The sequence below is a fragment of the Symphodus melops genome, assembly GCF_947650265.1.
Source record: "Symphodus melops genome assembly, chromosome: 7".
Lineage (NCBI taxonomy): Eukaryota > Metazoa > Chordata > Actinopteri > Labriformes > Labridae > Symphodus > Symphodus melops.
This window is the reverse complement of record NC_136697.1, coordinates 24,886,477-24,899,865: the sequence shown is the minus strand read 5'-3', so window position 1 is coordinate 24,899,865 and position 13,389 is coordinate 24,886,477. Positions and strand designations below refer to the sequence as shown.

Below are 13,389 nucleotides of genomic sequence, written 5' to 3'. Positions count from 1 at the left end.
ATTTTGTAAAGTGAAGCTTCAAGATCTGGAGTTAACAATCCTCAATATGGGTAAACTGCAAAACGTCTGGAGATAAAAGTGATATGATTTGTCCTTCACCTTCACAGGAGTGAGACTTCTACTTAAGAGTCGAGTTCTTGTGCGACCACTGACAAGGAGGGTCAGTAAAAAAAAAAGAAAAGAAAAAAGTGTCGCCTCCATCGCTCACAGCCCTCTGAGTATTGAGCAGCCTGTTGACCCTGGCCAAGGTCACTCATGTCGAGAGGAAAGCAGCAGCAGAGGAGTAAAGTGTGGCTCTGGTATTGAGTTCATCCTCTGTTTGATTCAGCGAGGAGAAAACCTCCCGTCACCTTCACTCCACTCAATCATATCTTCCCTTCGGCTCACTGTAATACGCACCAATCCGCAGCCTATTAAAGGCACCTTCACCTTTTTCCCCCTCAGCTCATTTTTTTCCCCATTTTTTTTTCTTGGGCTTCAATTCAGGTCTGACTCTTTGAACTTCATGTAACATTGGTAATCTTAGCCCCCTTTTTTTTTTTTTTTTTACAGCTGACCTCCTTCACTCTGCGTAAAAGGAGCAGATGACCTCCACTCTTTTTACAAATACAGCATCTCCGAGTCAGCTAATTCTATTTTTTTAATGTTATGATATATTCATATACGCTACAATACCATATGATTTAATACAATACATAACGTTACATCATAAGAGACGACAGGATAAGATACATTATCAGTAACATACGGTTCAAATGTTGTGAAACACGTCACAATTTAATGCTAAATGTTAGCATGACATACTGACACTATAAGAACTGATTAGATACGATAGGATTCAATACTCTTTATTGGTCCCCATGGACTTAAACAGAGCACACATAAGGTTGATTAATTTTATGAAACTATGAAAAGCAGCACATTTTACCCAACATACGAGCCGTTAGAAACTCAGTGTCAGGTCTTTTAGACTTCACCTATTCTCCCTAATTCAAATCCAGGGGGGAGAGAGGGAGGGGTGTTTTAGAAGGAGGGGGGGGGGAGGGGGGGGAAGTGAAAGTGTGTATGTGTGTGGTTTGGGGTGAGATCAGATAGAGGGTTTAAGATTCGGTCCATCCATCCTTCAGTCCTCTCACACTCTTGAAGTAGGCCGGCAGACAAACTGATCATTGTCATTCATCAGACGAAGCCTCCTCCACTCCTGCTCCTGATCGAGGTAACCGGACCGACTGATTCATTCTTACACTTCTCAAACAGGACTCTTTAATTAGCTCGCTATTTGTTAATGAGATGATTGTAAGAGAAAGAGAGAGTCAATGATTAGTTAAATTACTTCTTCTTTATCTCCTTTAAAAACACTGCCCTCTTTGTCGACCTGTCATGCTTGAGTGGCGTGATGATTTTTACTTATTATCTTTGATTGTAGTGATCACTGTAATTCTGTTAATCACAATTGATTATAATCTCAAATTTAAACGTTGATGGATGACTCAAGTAGAACAAGCTCACATTGTGTAGTTTAAAAAACAAAACAGGCAAGAAAAGGGAGGGATACAAATGTCAAAGCGAGTTATTTAGTTGCAGGGACACTTGACATTTTACTCTAGTTTGCATTCCTATCTAGTGTTTTCATACATCCTAATCTGTTTTGTGTATGTCCTTTAAAAGCTGCCCCATTTAAGAACCTCTTTAGGTAAAAATGGGCCCTTAAACTTAACTGTTCTTTCGCTCAGCTTTCCTACTTTCCTGATAATGTTCCTGTGACCCTGCAGTGATCGTGGGCGAGCGTTCTGCTGCACAGGAAAAAGGAAATAAAATAAGAGCTAAAGGGAGACATCGTTTTCTTGTTGCTCCAAGATAAGAGGATATTACAGCTCGTGGAAGAGGGCTTATAGGAAAAGAAGACATCATTCAGTGCGAGGGGGGGAAAAGGCTTGTGTGAAGTGCTTCTTGGAGAGATGAGTTTTCAGCCTTCCAGGGAACGATGGTGGGTGTCTCTGCTGCTCCGTATCGGCTGGGAAGGTCAATGTGCCTGTGGGCGGACTATGTGTATGTTTATAGGGTGAAATTATAGAAAAAATATAGAAAATATTCAACAGTATCTGCAGGGAAAATGTTGCTTTTGCACATTTATGTAACTGCAAATGCCTAAATCTAATCACAGGAAAAGCGATTGAATTTGCAGATGTAATTTCAAGCACATTATGAACTAAAAGAGATCGATAGTATATTTACTCGCAATTATTTTGATATCGACGTCAAATAGCTACAGTCTGGAGAGTTTGGAGCGCTTTTGATTTGTTGATAACTAAAATGTTTGAGGAGCTGGCAAAGACGCTGCTGTAATCTGTGCGCTGTTGTGATAGCTAATTTAACACCACATGACGGCTAATTAAAGTTTCTGTCAGGCAACTTTTTTTGCCGCCCTGACTTCCATCTCACGATGCTCAATGTGATGAAGCTATTGTGTGGTTGTGTGTGTTTGTGTTACTCTGTGTTTGCAGATGCAGTGCAGCTGCAGCTCCTCAGTGGGACACCTTTCATCACCTTACTGGAGCAGAAGTAGGTTTGAGTTGTGTTTTTTTTTTTTTTTTTTTTTTTTGCCTGCATTTGTTCGTGTCTCCCCTGTGTTGTTGGGGAGATTTGTCACGCTCTTGTGAGAGTTATTTTATATTCATCCTGTGCTGTCTGTATCTGTAGCACCGGAGTGTGATAAAAATAGATAAAATCATGAGAAACAAAGAAACATGTCATCCATGACAAACGACGCAGAAAAAAAATGTCATCCAATCAGGAGCCGATATTGTAAGTTACCCTGTTCTGACTTGTGTGTTTCATCACTCATTTTTTAGGTTAGCTTTTATTTTACCACAGAAGTATTCAGAGAGGTTAAAATCGTTCGTTCAAATCGACTATTTGGGATGTGTTGCAACCAACTGCTCGCTGTTTTCTTTGCGTTTCAATGTGGTTCAGAAACGTTAAATGTGCGCTCTGTAGTTTCGGTAGAGAAAACAGTGAAAATTGGATAAGAGTACAGACTCTCTAGTTTATGTTCATAACTCTCAACACAAACTGTCCTCAGAGGAAAATGTGTTCCCTGTAACACTGTGTGATGATAAAATGCTGCCTGAGAAGTTTTTGGTAGAATAAGGAATAAGTGAAAAGTGATTAGCTCAAGCTAGCGTTATTTCAATTAGAAAAGGTTTCTCCGTCATTCTGGTCAGTTTAGAAGAAAACTTGGATTGCGTATTTTTGGTAGGGAAACATCATAACATATTGTTAAATAAAAGACAGACAGCTTTGAGTGTCTGTTATTACAGAAACAGTGCGGTCATGCTCCAAGCGTTGTGTTCTTTTATCTGATCTTTTTTTTACAACTACAGGAGTCGCCCCCTGTTGGCTGTTAAAAGAATGCAGGTTCAAGGCACTAATACTTTAAATCCACCCTTTACAATACGCCTGTGTATCAATATCATAACACATCATACATTTCGTCCATCAAAGAAAATAAGGTTTATATTTGTTGATATTATAAATTAATGAAAATAAAATCACCTTTAAGATATATAGTTTGGTTTTGGATTTACATCGGGTTACAAGCCTGTTGTAGAGGTATAAAATAGTCATAACTCACTACATTTCTGAAGTTTATTTTTTATGAAGACATAAGCTATGGAAGTTTCTCAGCAAATTCCAAGCTTATTTGATGGCATAAACCTAATAAGCAGTATATAAGCGGCACACACTCCATAATCTCCTCTAAATGTCATGTCGAAATGAAGACTCCAAAGGTATCTGCTCGGCCGTGAGAAACTTCAACCTGTGCGTCAAATAATCATGCAGTGAAACCCAACATAATGAGCCTGAAATTGTTTTCTCGTAATGAAGCAGTGATTAGTCCGGGCTTTCAAGAAAAGCCGAGCTTCACGATCGTAAGAACAGATAATGGAAGAAGCAATTACGCATACTCATGTCCTCTCTGGCCCTGCACAACACTTCTATTCTCCAGCTTCTCCGCTTCAGAAAATGTGTTAATTGCTAATTTCAAGTGCTGAAATGTCGCATTTTCCCCTGTTTACCAACATCCACTAATAGCTATTTGTGACACACTGTTGTGAAAAAGTAATTAACATATATCTGAACAAATGGACAAACAAGCAGTCACAGTAGAAGAAAGTATTTTCCAGACAACAGCCAACATGAAGCTCAAACTATTGTGCCTCAACATACAGGAACGCCACAGCAGAATGTGTAATGATGAGATCTGCTGCAGCACACGCAGCTCTTTATGTTGTTTTGACGAACTATCAGGATACAAGCAGACGTTGGAATTTCTGACTGGAACCAAAAATGCAAAAAAAAGTATTGCTGTGCTTGATTTCCAAAAAATCTAATCAGTTGTCGACGATTTATGTTGAGCAAGACATGAAACATCTCACACGTGTTCACGAGGCTTATATTAGCCCTATTTCCTCTCCTCTCCTCGGACAGTGGTCTTCCTCTGTGTGGAGGAGCAGGCTCAGTGATGGACAGAGGTATAACGTCCCAATTAGTGACCCTGTTGGTTCCTAACGAGTCTCAGAGTGTCCCTGCTAGGACGATAGCTTAGTCTCCTTCTGTCACATACAGTAGATCACACATTAGGGCGGAGAGAATGAGAGTGTTCATGAGGCCTATATTAGCACCATTCAGACGTGAGTGAGCCATGAGGAGACAACGTGATCCCTCCTGTACCGTTACATAGAGAAGAAGGCAGCAAGGGGGCGCAGCGCAGTCTGACCGTGTGTCCATGAGGAGCAACGCCAAAATGCAATGTGAATTCACAGAAAGGGACACCTATTTTACGCTTTTGCAGAATCAATATGAACGTGACATATGACATTCAATCTTAGATTAAAAAAAACCCCAAAAACTGTCTTTTGACACCTGTTCCCAAAAAATTATTCAGTTTCATAAAATGATATCATCTGAAGGTGTAGTTAAATATTTCTCTGCTGTCTTGTCAAGAGATATTAGAAGAGGAGAAAGACATTCATTTTGTATCTGCACAGTAAATATGGTGCTACAGTGACTATTGGAATCAGGGGAAAAGATGTTAACGGGGTTCAAAAGCTCAGAGGTGACAAACATTATTCATAAAAATGAGAAATGTCAGCACTCTACAAAGTGTCCTTGTGTCTCCCCAGCAGTGCTTTTCCCTGATTGGGCCTACAAACCTGCATGGTCGCCAGGGTCCAGGCAGGTCCAGCTGTGGCACTTCCTACTGGAGCTGCTTGGGCGTGGCGAGGGCGGGGCCATCGGCTGGGGAGGAGAGTGGGGCGAATTCGTCATCCGTGACCCAGAGAGGCTCGCCAGGCTTTGGGGGGAGAGGAAGGGCAAACCACACATGAACTACGACAAGCTTAGCCGAGCGCTCAGGTGATAGAAAAAATGCATGTGTAGAGTTGACATATTCTGACTGACATGTACTAACACCCATGACCTGCAGCTCTTTATCAGTTTATGTGTAGTCACTCTACAAATGCTCCTATTAACCTGGTAGATGGGTGTCTGACAAATCCTGATCATAACTGCTCGGTTGGCTAGCAACGACAAAAACAATGGATAGTGCATTCAACCAGCCCAGAGCAAACACAACAACTGAACATGGTTTAATACTGCTTTCATGTGCTTCTCTGAATTATCATATTAACGAGTTATAAGCACATCATGGTCCTCCGAAAGTCTTTATAACGCGATGAGTGTTGGGAGGACATGAAGGCAGCATATGAAATGTAACTTAATGGCTAATGATGTTAGCAAGCTAAAGAGCCACATTAGCACTGGTTATGAGCTAAACTGTCTCAAGTATGTTTGATGACTCATCACGACAGCTACTGATACCATTTCTTTGCTAACATCATTTTTGGTTAGATGAGGCTTTCCTCTTCTTAAGTCATTCTTTCTAAATGGGGTATTAGCAAGGAACTGGTTTAAAGATAATGTCGAGCAAAGCTTACTTTGCATACAAGTTAACAGTTTTTGGTTTGTAGAACAACATCACATGTAGCGTCAGCTCAGATTTGACTAGACGCTAGCTGTTGTCGAATGGTCGGCCGAGCTTAAGCTAGCAAACAATATTAAAAAAGTTTCACCAAATCTCTTCAAATTTTCCCTGAACCCTTTGTCTTTTGTTTTGACTCTAGGATCGACATCAGAAATAAAATAACCTTACACAGGATAGCTTCCCATACTGAGCGCGACATCTGAGGCTTTGTGCCGCTTTATGAATATTGATAACCCTTCACTCTTCGTAACGGCTTCACCCTGAGGCTGATGCTGTAAATGAAATGTAGGCCTACTTCTTCCCTGCGTATGTTTTAAATTAAAATTTAACATCTTAAACGCTTCCAGAGGCAACACATGGGAAAGCAAAAAAAATGCATGTGTTCCTGCAGTCTGCCCTGCAGAAACATACGACAGCGATAGTCATAAACACACAAACCTTCAAACAGAAGAGAGTGCAGTCTGACACAGAACAACATTTCACTTCCAGATATTACTACAACAAACGCATCCTGCACAAGACCAAAGGGAAAAGATTCACCTACAAGTTCAACTTCAACAAACTCATCCTGGTCAACTATCCAGGACACCCGCCACCTCCTCCACCTCCTCCACCTCCTCCACCTCCACCTTCATCCAGTCATCAGGTCATCACTGCATCTCTACATCACTCATCACAGCTTACAAGACTTCTTTGTTTGGAAAGCTGGTTCATAGATTATGTAGGGAAATATAACAGAAACATGATTTTACTCTATTTTGTTTAATCATCATCTCATTCATAAATGTTGGTTTTCCTGTGACAACTTGTTGAGATCTTTTTAAAAAACAACTGGAATGGGAGTGTTGGTGGCTCTGTGGACACACATTGTGTCCCATGTACAGAGGTTTGGGTCCTGGAGGCAGATGGCCATAGGTTTGAATCTGACCTGTGACCCTTTCTCTGCATGTCTTTGCCCACTCTCTCTCTCTCCAAAAAATAAACCTTAAAAAAAAAGAAAAAAAAAAACAAACCCTAAAATTCGCTTCTTATAATTGGAAAACCGACATTGTTATCCCCAGATAAATGAGTCTACATGTTTAGAAAAAGAACTACAATTTACTCATCATCACTGGGAAAAAGAGTATAATTAAACATAGGCTCTGGATGCATTTAGATATATAAATCTTTTTAAAATCAGTCTCCACAACTTGAATTGACTGAAAATAAGACATTCAAACGGCTGCGTTTTGATCCGTTTTCCAAACATGTACAGTCCTTTTAAAAACATTTGTTTTATTCCAAACATCAAATAACCTCTGCTATGTAATTCAACCTTTTAAACGTGGACCCACTTCTTCAGAAAAGAATCCCTTTAACTTCATCTCTTGATATAAAACTGTCTGACTTGAATAGAAATCGTTACCAACACTTACTGTGTAATGTGAAGTTGACTTACTGACTGGTCTCCTAATATAGAGCCTATTCAGTGTGTTAAAGTTGTATTACATTCAATACCAAACCCCGGGCTTAGGTTATCCATGAACTCTTAGAGAGCTCTCTGCTTGGTTTAATTAGATGATTAATTCTCTTACAGCGGTGCTTTGTGTTTTAAGGTAGAAAAGTGATGTTTAAGTGGAGCCTGTTAAAAGATTTACTCCGACGTTCTGCAAATGGAAATCCCAGTTTGGAATAAAACTCTGAATAAAATGTAATGCAATTAAGTTTTTTACCACATTTCAATTTTAAATGAGGCCACCGGTGCACAAAATAGTATGAACACATTTCTGCTATTAAGTTGATGGATGTGTTAATCTTACTCAGTGCTCCCTAACTGCATTAACATTAGAAGTAAGAAGTCACGCCCGTTGCACAGATCCAAACCTCCACTGCAGGTTCTTCATGTTGTGTGCACAAAGCTTGAGTCTCGACTGTTCAGAAAAAGGTCTGTGTGTCTATTTCAATCGTTTCACTCATGTCATCTTTCATGCGTTCACCCTGCAGCTGGTACAGAGAGGCCCTCTTCCCTTTCCTCTCCTCCCCTCTGACAGTGGTCTTCCTCTGTGTGGAGGAGCCGGCTCGGTGATGGACAGAGGTAAGAACACCCCAATTAGTGACCCTGTTGGTTCCTAACGAGTCTCAGAGTGTCCCTGCTGCGACGATAGCTTAGTCTCCTTCTGTCACATAGATCACTCTCTCTTTTAGGGCGGAGAGAACAAGACCATAAAGGTGTGAGTTCTTTCTGCAAGAAAATGCAAAATATAGAAAATGAGAGAGATAATTATGTATTATTATTACACTAGTCTAAGAATGTGTTGCATCAGCTCTCAACACTTCCCCCTCACTGTCAGTGGCTGTTACGCCTAACAACAAGACGTCCCACAAATTCACTCAATTTACCACATCATACACCTTACCAAAGTCAAAACCAGAAGACAGAAGACGTATCACTGACAGAGAAAAGTATAAATCACGCACACAGACTAATAGCTCGACTAGTCCTGGACCATTTATCATTACATGAAATCTGATTGGGTGAAAAGTGACTGATATTTCTCATGAAGGAGGTGGTGGAGTCGGGTCTTAAATCTCCATCAGTTGAGAACCAGTTCTTAATCGATGCCGTCTTCAAGTCATGATACTGTCCTGGACTTTGGGATTATAGCTGGAGTCATTGAGGTGAATTATTTCCATATTTGAACGAGAGGGTTGATCGAAAACTTCCACCGACTTTGTCTTTGTTTGTAAGAGAAATAAAAGTAAAGTTTTGCAATAATTAGGATGCTGATTGCTTTAAACAAAATATATTCCCAAAAGAGGAAGGCTACATAGACAGTCTTTACTCTGTAAAAGCAATAACTGCTGGATATTCATGAGAATGTGTTTCATCTAGCTTCGCTTTAAAAAACACAGAAAATATCTTCTTTTTTTCCATCCCCCACATGATAATATTCATTCTCTGTTCATCATCTCTGAGCTCATTCTTAAATACTTGTGTGCCGATTTCTCAGGTCTTGAAGTTTCTTTTAGTTCCAGGAACAGAAGACACTGTCTTCATACTTTTTTTTTTTTTTTTTTCTGTTTGCATGATTTGTTTTATTTTTGTACTTGAAGCGAAAAACACGATGTGAGTTTTTGGGAGAAAAATGCAAAGATGGAAGTTCAATCTTAACCTTGAAGACGAGTTTTGGGAGTTGTGTGAATAAATAAATTGAAGAACCTTGGATGAAATGGCGCTTTCTTTTGGGATTCAACACCAAAAATAAAGATATTCATTTCTGAGCCCTTTGAAAACTGTAATACTGCAGGTGTCTACTGCAGGATGCTTTAAGCTGTGATTATTAACTTTACGACCATTGTGCCGCCTCGATGAAAGAAAAGAGTGAGACTTCTTTCACTAAATGACTAAAGCGCATTTCTTTTCCTCACACTCATCTTTTTTTTACAGTCAACCTCTGAAGGTTTTTCAGATTTAAAACAGAAAGAAATACATTCAATGATTCCTGAGGAAACTTTTTATCTTCTGTCTTCATCCGATGAGCTTCACCGTAAAAATGTCAGAGATGAGAACGCCATGTGACACAGCATCAGTCAGAGAGGTGACTGAAATCTACATACTGCACCTTTAAATTCACTTTAATAATAATTTATAATAAATTGTTATTTGTAAAGTGCCAAACAAAGGTGTCATCTGGAGACGCTTTACAAAAGAGCATAATGTGAGATATTATGCAGGAGGGATTTCTCCTTTGTTCTCCTGGCGTTCCTGTTGTCCACACTTCCTGGAGGTCATGCAGCAGGTCGTGCATGAATGAGGGGCGACACGGTCTGATGGTGGCGGCTGAGCGCCAGGCTGGCGGTTGAAGGACGACACAGTTCGGTGGTGGAGACACAAATTTAAAAAGTTTAATTCAATGGAAAAACAAAACAACATTTTGTTTTCAAAATAACTTTAACTGAAACTGATTCACAGAAATTTGACTTTAAGTGACATTTTGAATCTTGTAAAACATTTACTATAAATATGACACTGTGGTGGTTTTTCCTCACTTTTTAATGATTTTTTTTTTTTATCAATCTTTATTTTATTCGTATTTTATTTTTTTTATTTGTTTTTGTGGGCTAAAAAACAATCGAATAATCTCTAGAGAGCATAACCCATCATAAAATTGATTAAGTAAGTACAAAATTCAACCAAAGCGAGTAAATTCGTATTTCATGCAAAAGTTTTAAACCCTTTAATCAGTCAAAGGGAACATTTTTCTCCTCTGGGTACCTGAAGTCTTTGAATAAGACTATATTACTGGTTATACAGAGAGAGTCTGGCTTATGAAACATCTTCAACATCTGACTTATCCCTCTCTCTCTCTCTCTCTCTCTCTCTCTCTCTCTCTCTCTCTGTCTGTGTCTTTTGACAGCAATCCTCCCTGTGCCTCACCCCTTCCTGTTCCCGTGCTGCCTCCCAAAGCCCATCCCCACACCTCACGCTCTCCACGGCCACTTCCCCTTCCTCTCTGCTCCTGCACATTCAGGGTCCGACCCGAGGGAGCTGAAGGAGTCAGCTCTGACCTCGCTCAGTGCTAACATCTGGCCCCACAAGAGCCCCGGACTCTGGGATCATCCGAACCACTTCAGCCGGAGCTTGTTTGTTGGGATGAGGCAGACTGAAAGTGAAGGAGAGGGGGGAGTAACATACAGACAGGGGAGAGGGAGTGAAGAGAAGGAATAGACTATAACAGATGGACAACTATCCCTCATCAAATAAGCACTGTGTTACTCATTATAGAGTAGTTCATTGCCTGTTATACACTGACTTTGTATTTATTGAGTTTTTCCATTATGTATGTTCTTTTTCCTGCTGCTGAATAGAGAAGTTCAGGAAGCGCTTCATGCCACAGTAGGGGAATTGCACTTGTAAACAATTAACAACATGGCACTTGTGTTTGAGTCAATAAAGCAGAACTCTCAACTTGCATTATTCAGCTGTTTGTCTTGCGTTCGTCCTCCTTCTACAGGCTTCATGAAAACAACAAGAGTCGATGCATAAATGTTGCATCCAGGCAGACACTCAGAAACGATCATCACAGCAGCCTTTGTGTCTTCTTTGCAGCATCAGGACCAGACTCTTTGGGCTGCAACAATCCCTCCGACACAGCAGGGGGCAGTAGCACCTTTTGACATCACGCGAACTTTTCCCGGGAGAGAGTCAGAGCTGAGATGAGTAAAAAAATGAAGAGCTATCACTCTGTTCGCGAAACAAAACATGCTAGTCGGTTACAATTGCACGTAAAGGGTTATTTATTTATTAATTTATCCAGACCCATGATTCCTGTTGGTTTCCTATACACTAGCCAATACAGGTTTTTAAATATATGCTACTCGGTGTACGGTTTTCAGTCACTACAAGCAATGTCAAGGAAATTTGGACAAACTTTAGTGTAGTGATCTCAGTGGAATTGTCTCAGTTGGTAATACAGAGTATGATATGGTTTATATGAGTGTTTATTATAATACGAATGTTTATACTTCACAAAGCGTCACAAAAAATTACAAAACCCTCGACACGATGACCAGGGTTTCAGGGGGGAAAGAAGGCTTCCGATTTTAGCTCTTGAGTGATGCCTCTTCTCTTTTGGTAATCTTTGCCTGAGATGTCTTTTTGGCGCCGATTATTCCAAGTGGTCTGTAATTCTGCAGCGCGGGAGTTTGTATGTGTTTTTCCCCTGTGTGTGAATGTCGGAGTTGTGCTGTCATTAACCTGTGTCAGTCCTAATTTTAGAGTAAAGTTACGGAATAGTTTGACGACAAAATGCAGCGGAGCATCGCGTAAGTACAAAGCTCATGAAGAAGTTTAGCTAGCATCTGGATCACTTCTAGCTAGCTTTATTTCATGAGCTTTTATGAGCTCTGTGAATGTGTTTGTCAGAGTCCACTGATAGTTAAGCTATCTAGCTGCATTTGATTGTAAATGGATTGTCTGCAAGCTTTTGTTCAGCTTTACTCCTGCAGAATCTGTGGCTGAAACCAAAGCTTTCATTAGATATATTGCTGCAGATGAGAGTGATAACATCAGTCACAGTGCATGAACTTTTTTGTTTGCAAGAAAATGATCAAACTAATCATCTCTCCCAAGAATAAAATCAAAGGTTGAATGAGCTTAGAGAGGCACACTTTTTTCCTACTCTTCAATAATACTTAAAAAAAAAGGATTTAATAAAATGCACAATGACTCAACACTTTTTTAAAAATGTAAAGACACTTCAGCAGATCATGAAAGTGTTTATTTATCTCAGGATGACTGCAAGTCATTTATTTTCTTTTTACTCATAATGTCGCCACGTTTCACGCTGAATTGATAAATGTCATGTTTAAATGTTTGTGTGGAAAGTGTAACCCACCACAGTGTCTCTTATGCACCTGTCTGTGACTGTTTCTAGAAACACTGGTGCAAAGTGTATCACTTCAAACTAACTGCTTTTAGATGCTGCAAATCCTGCACATCTCCCTCCTGTTTCCTCGGCTGCTCCAGGACTAACAGGACCTGAGCACGGTCCTCCTCCGTGACGTCCCAACACAACACACGCATGGCCTAAACATGTGATCTTAAAGCGTGCTTAGTTTACTGAACCACACATGAGAACCTCCATTTAAACCCACAGACACAGGGCTCAAGAAGACCTGATGAAATACAGGATCTTTGATGAGCAGAAACGTCAGACAAGTGTTCCGGAGAACTCTGCGACTTATTTACATTTTTAAAAATATTTTTATTGCACTTAATGAAAGCATTTCTTTAAATTGAATTGTGTACATTCATTCTCCCTGCTGTGATTAACTTCCTGTCGTCTTGTTGGTGGTTTGCTCTCTCCTCTCAGATCGTTCTTTCAGCCCAAAGGCAAAGACGGTCAGAAGAAAGCTGCTGATGAACCTGTGACAAAGTAAGAGTCCGTCCGTGTTGTGCCCGTCTGCAGAGAGATCATCATGAACATTTCATTCTCGGTCACACGGTTTGACAAACTCCTCACCGTCACTGCTAACTTTTTTTATTTTGTGTTTTTCTGTATTCGTGGTTTTTATTCTGTTTAACACCAGCTGATTTTCAAACGCGTTCTTGTCCGATGGACGGGCAGAGAAGAGATTCGTTCCCGCTCTCATCTTGGAGACACTTTGATGATTAGAGTTCATTATGGTCTTTAAAGTGCCTCTGAACAACTCCCTTTAACGTACTCGTCTTTTATGTTACCATCCCTTCATCAGCGCCTTGACCTCTCTTTAACGACTCTTGCCTTGATTTTTACGACGGGCCTTTTTTTTTTTTTCTTTCTTCACAGGTTTAATAACTTCACATCGTGTCTCTGCTTCGC

The 13,389-nt window shown here is 40.2% G+C and overlaps 2 protein-coding genes across 3 annotated transcripts in view; both read left to right on the top strand.

Moving 5' to 3' along the window:
* The first annotated feature begins 1,097 nt into the window (after window positions 1–1,097).
* LOC306827087 (uncharacterized protein) lies at window positions 1,098–10,993 on the top strand. Its single transcript, XM_079348738.1, has 6 exons — window positions 1,098–1,216; window positions 2,505–2,562; window positions 5,187–5,418; window positions 6,536–6,692; window positions 8,030–8,120; window positions 10,444–10,993. Exons 2-6 carry the CDS (start codon window positions 2,505–2,507, stop codon window positions 10,752–10,754), a joined length of 849 nt encoding a protein of 282 aa, XP_079204864.1. The 5' UTR covers window positions 1,098–1,216; the 3' UTR covers window positions 10,755–10,993.
* Window positions 10,994–11,327: 334 nt separating this feature from the next.
* lig1 (ligase I, DNA, ATP-dependent) overlaps window positions 11,328–13,389 on the top strand; it is a 42,650-nt gene continuing 40,588 nt past the window's right edge. The window contains exons 1-2 of one of the 2 annotated variants that reach the window (XM_079348429.1): window positions 11,328–11,851; window positions 12,901–12,963. In XM_079348429.1, coding sequence (XP_079204555.1) covers window positions 11,835–11,851; window positions 12,901–12,963 — 80 coding nt within the window. In that variant the 5' untranslated portion in view covers window positions 11,328–11,834. The remainder of the gene's footprint in view (window positions 11,852–12,900; window positions 12,964–13,389) is intronic. The other variant, XM_079348428.1, reaches the window with a different exon arrangement.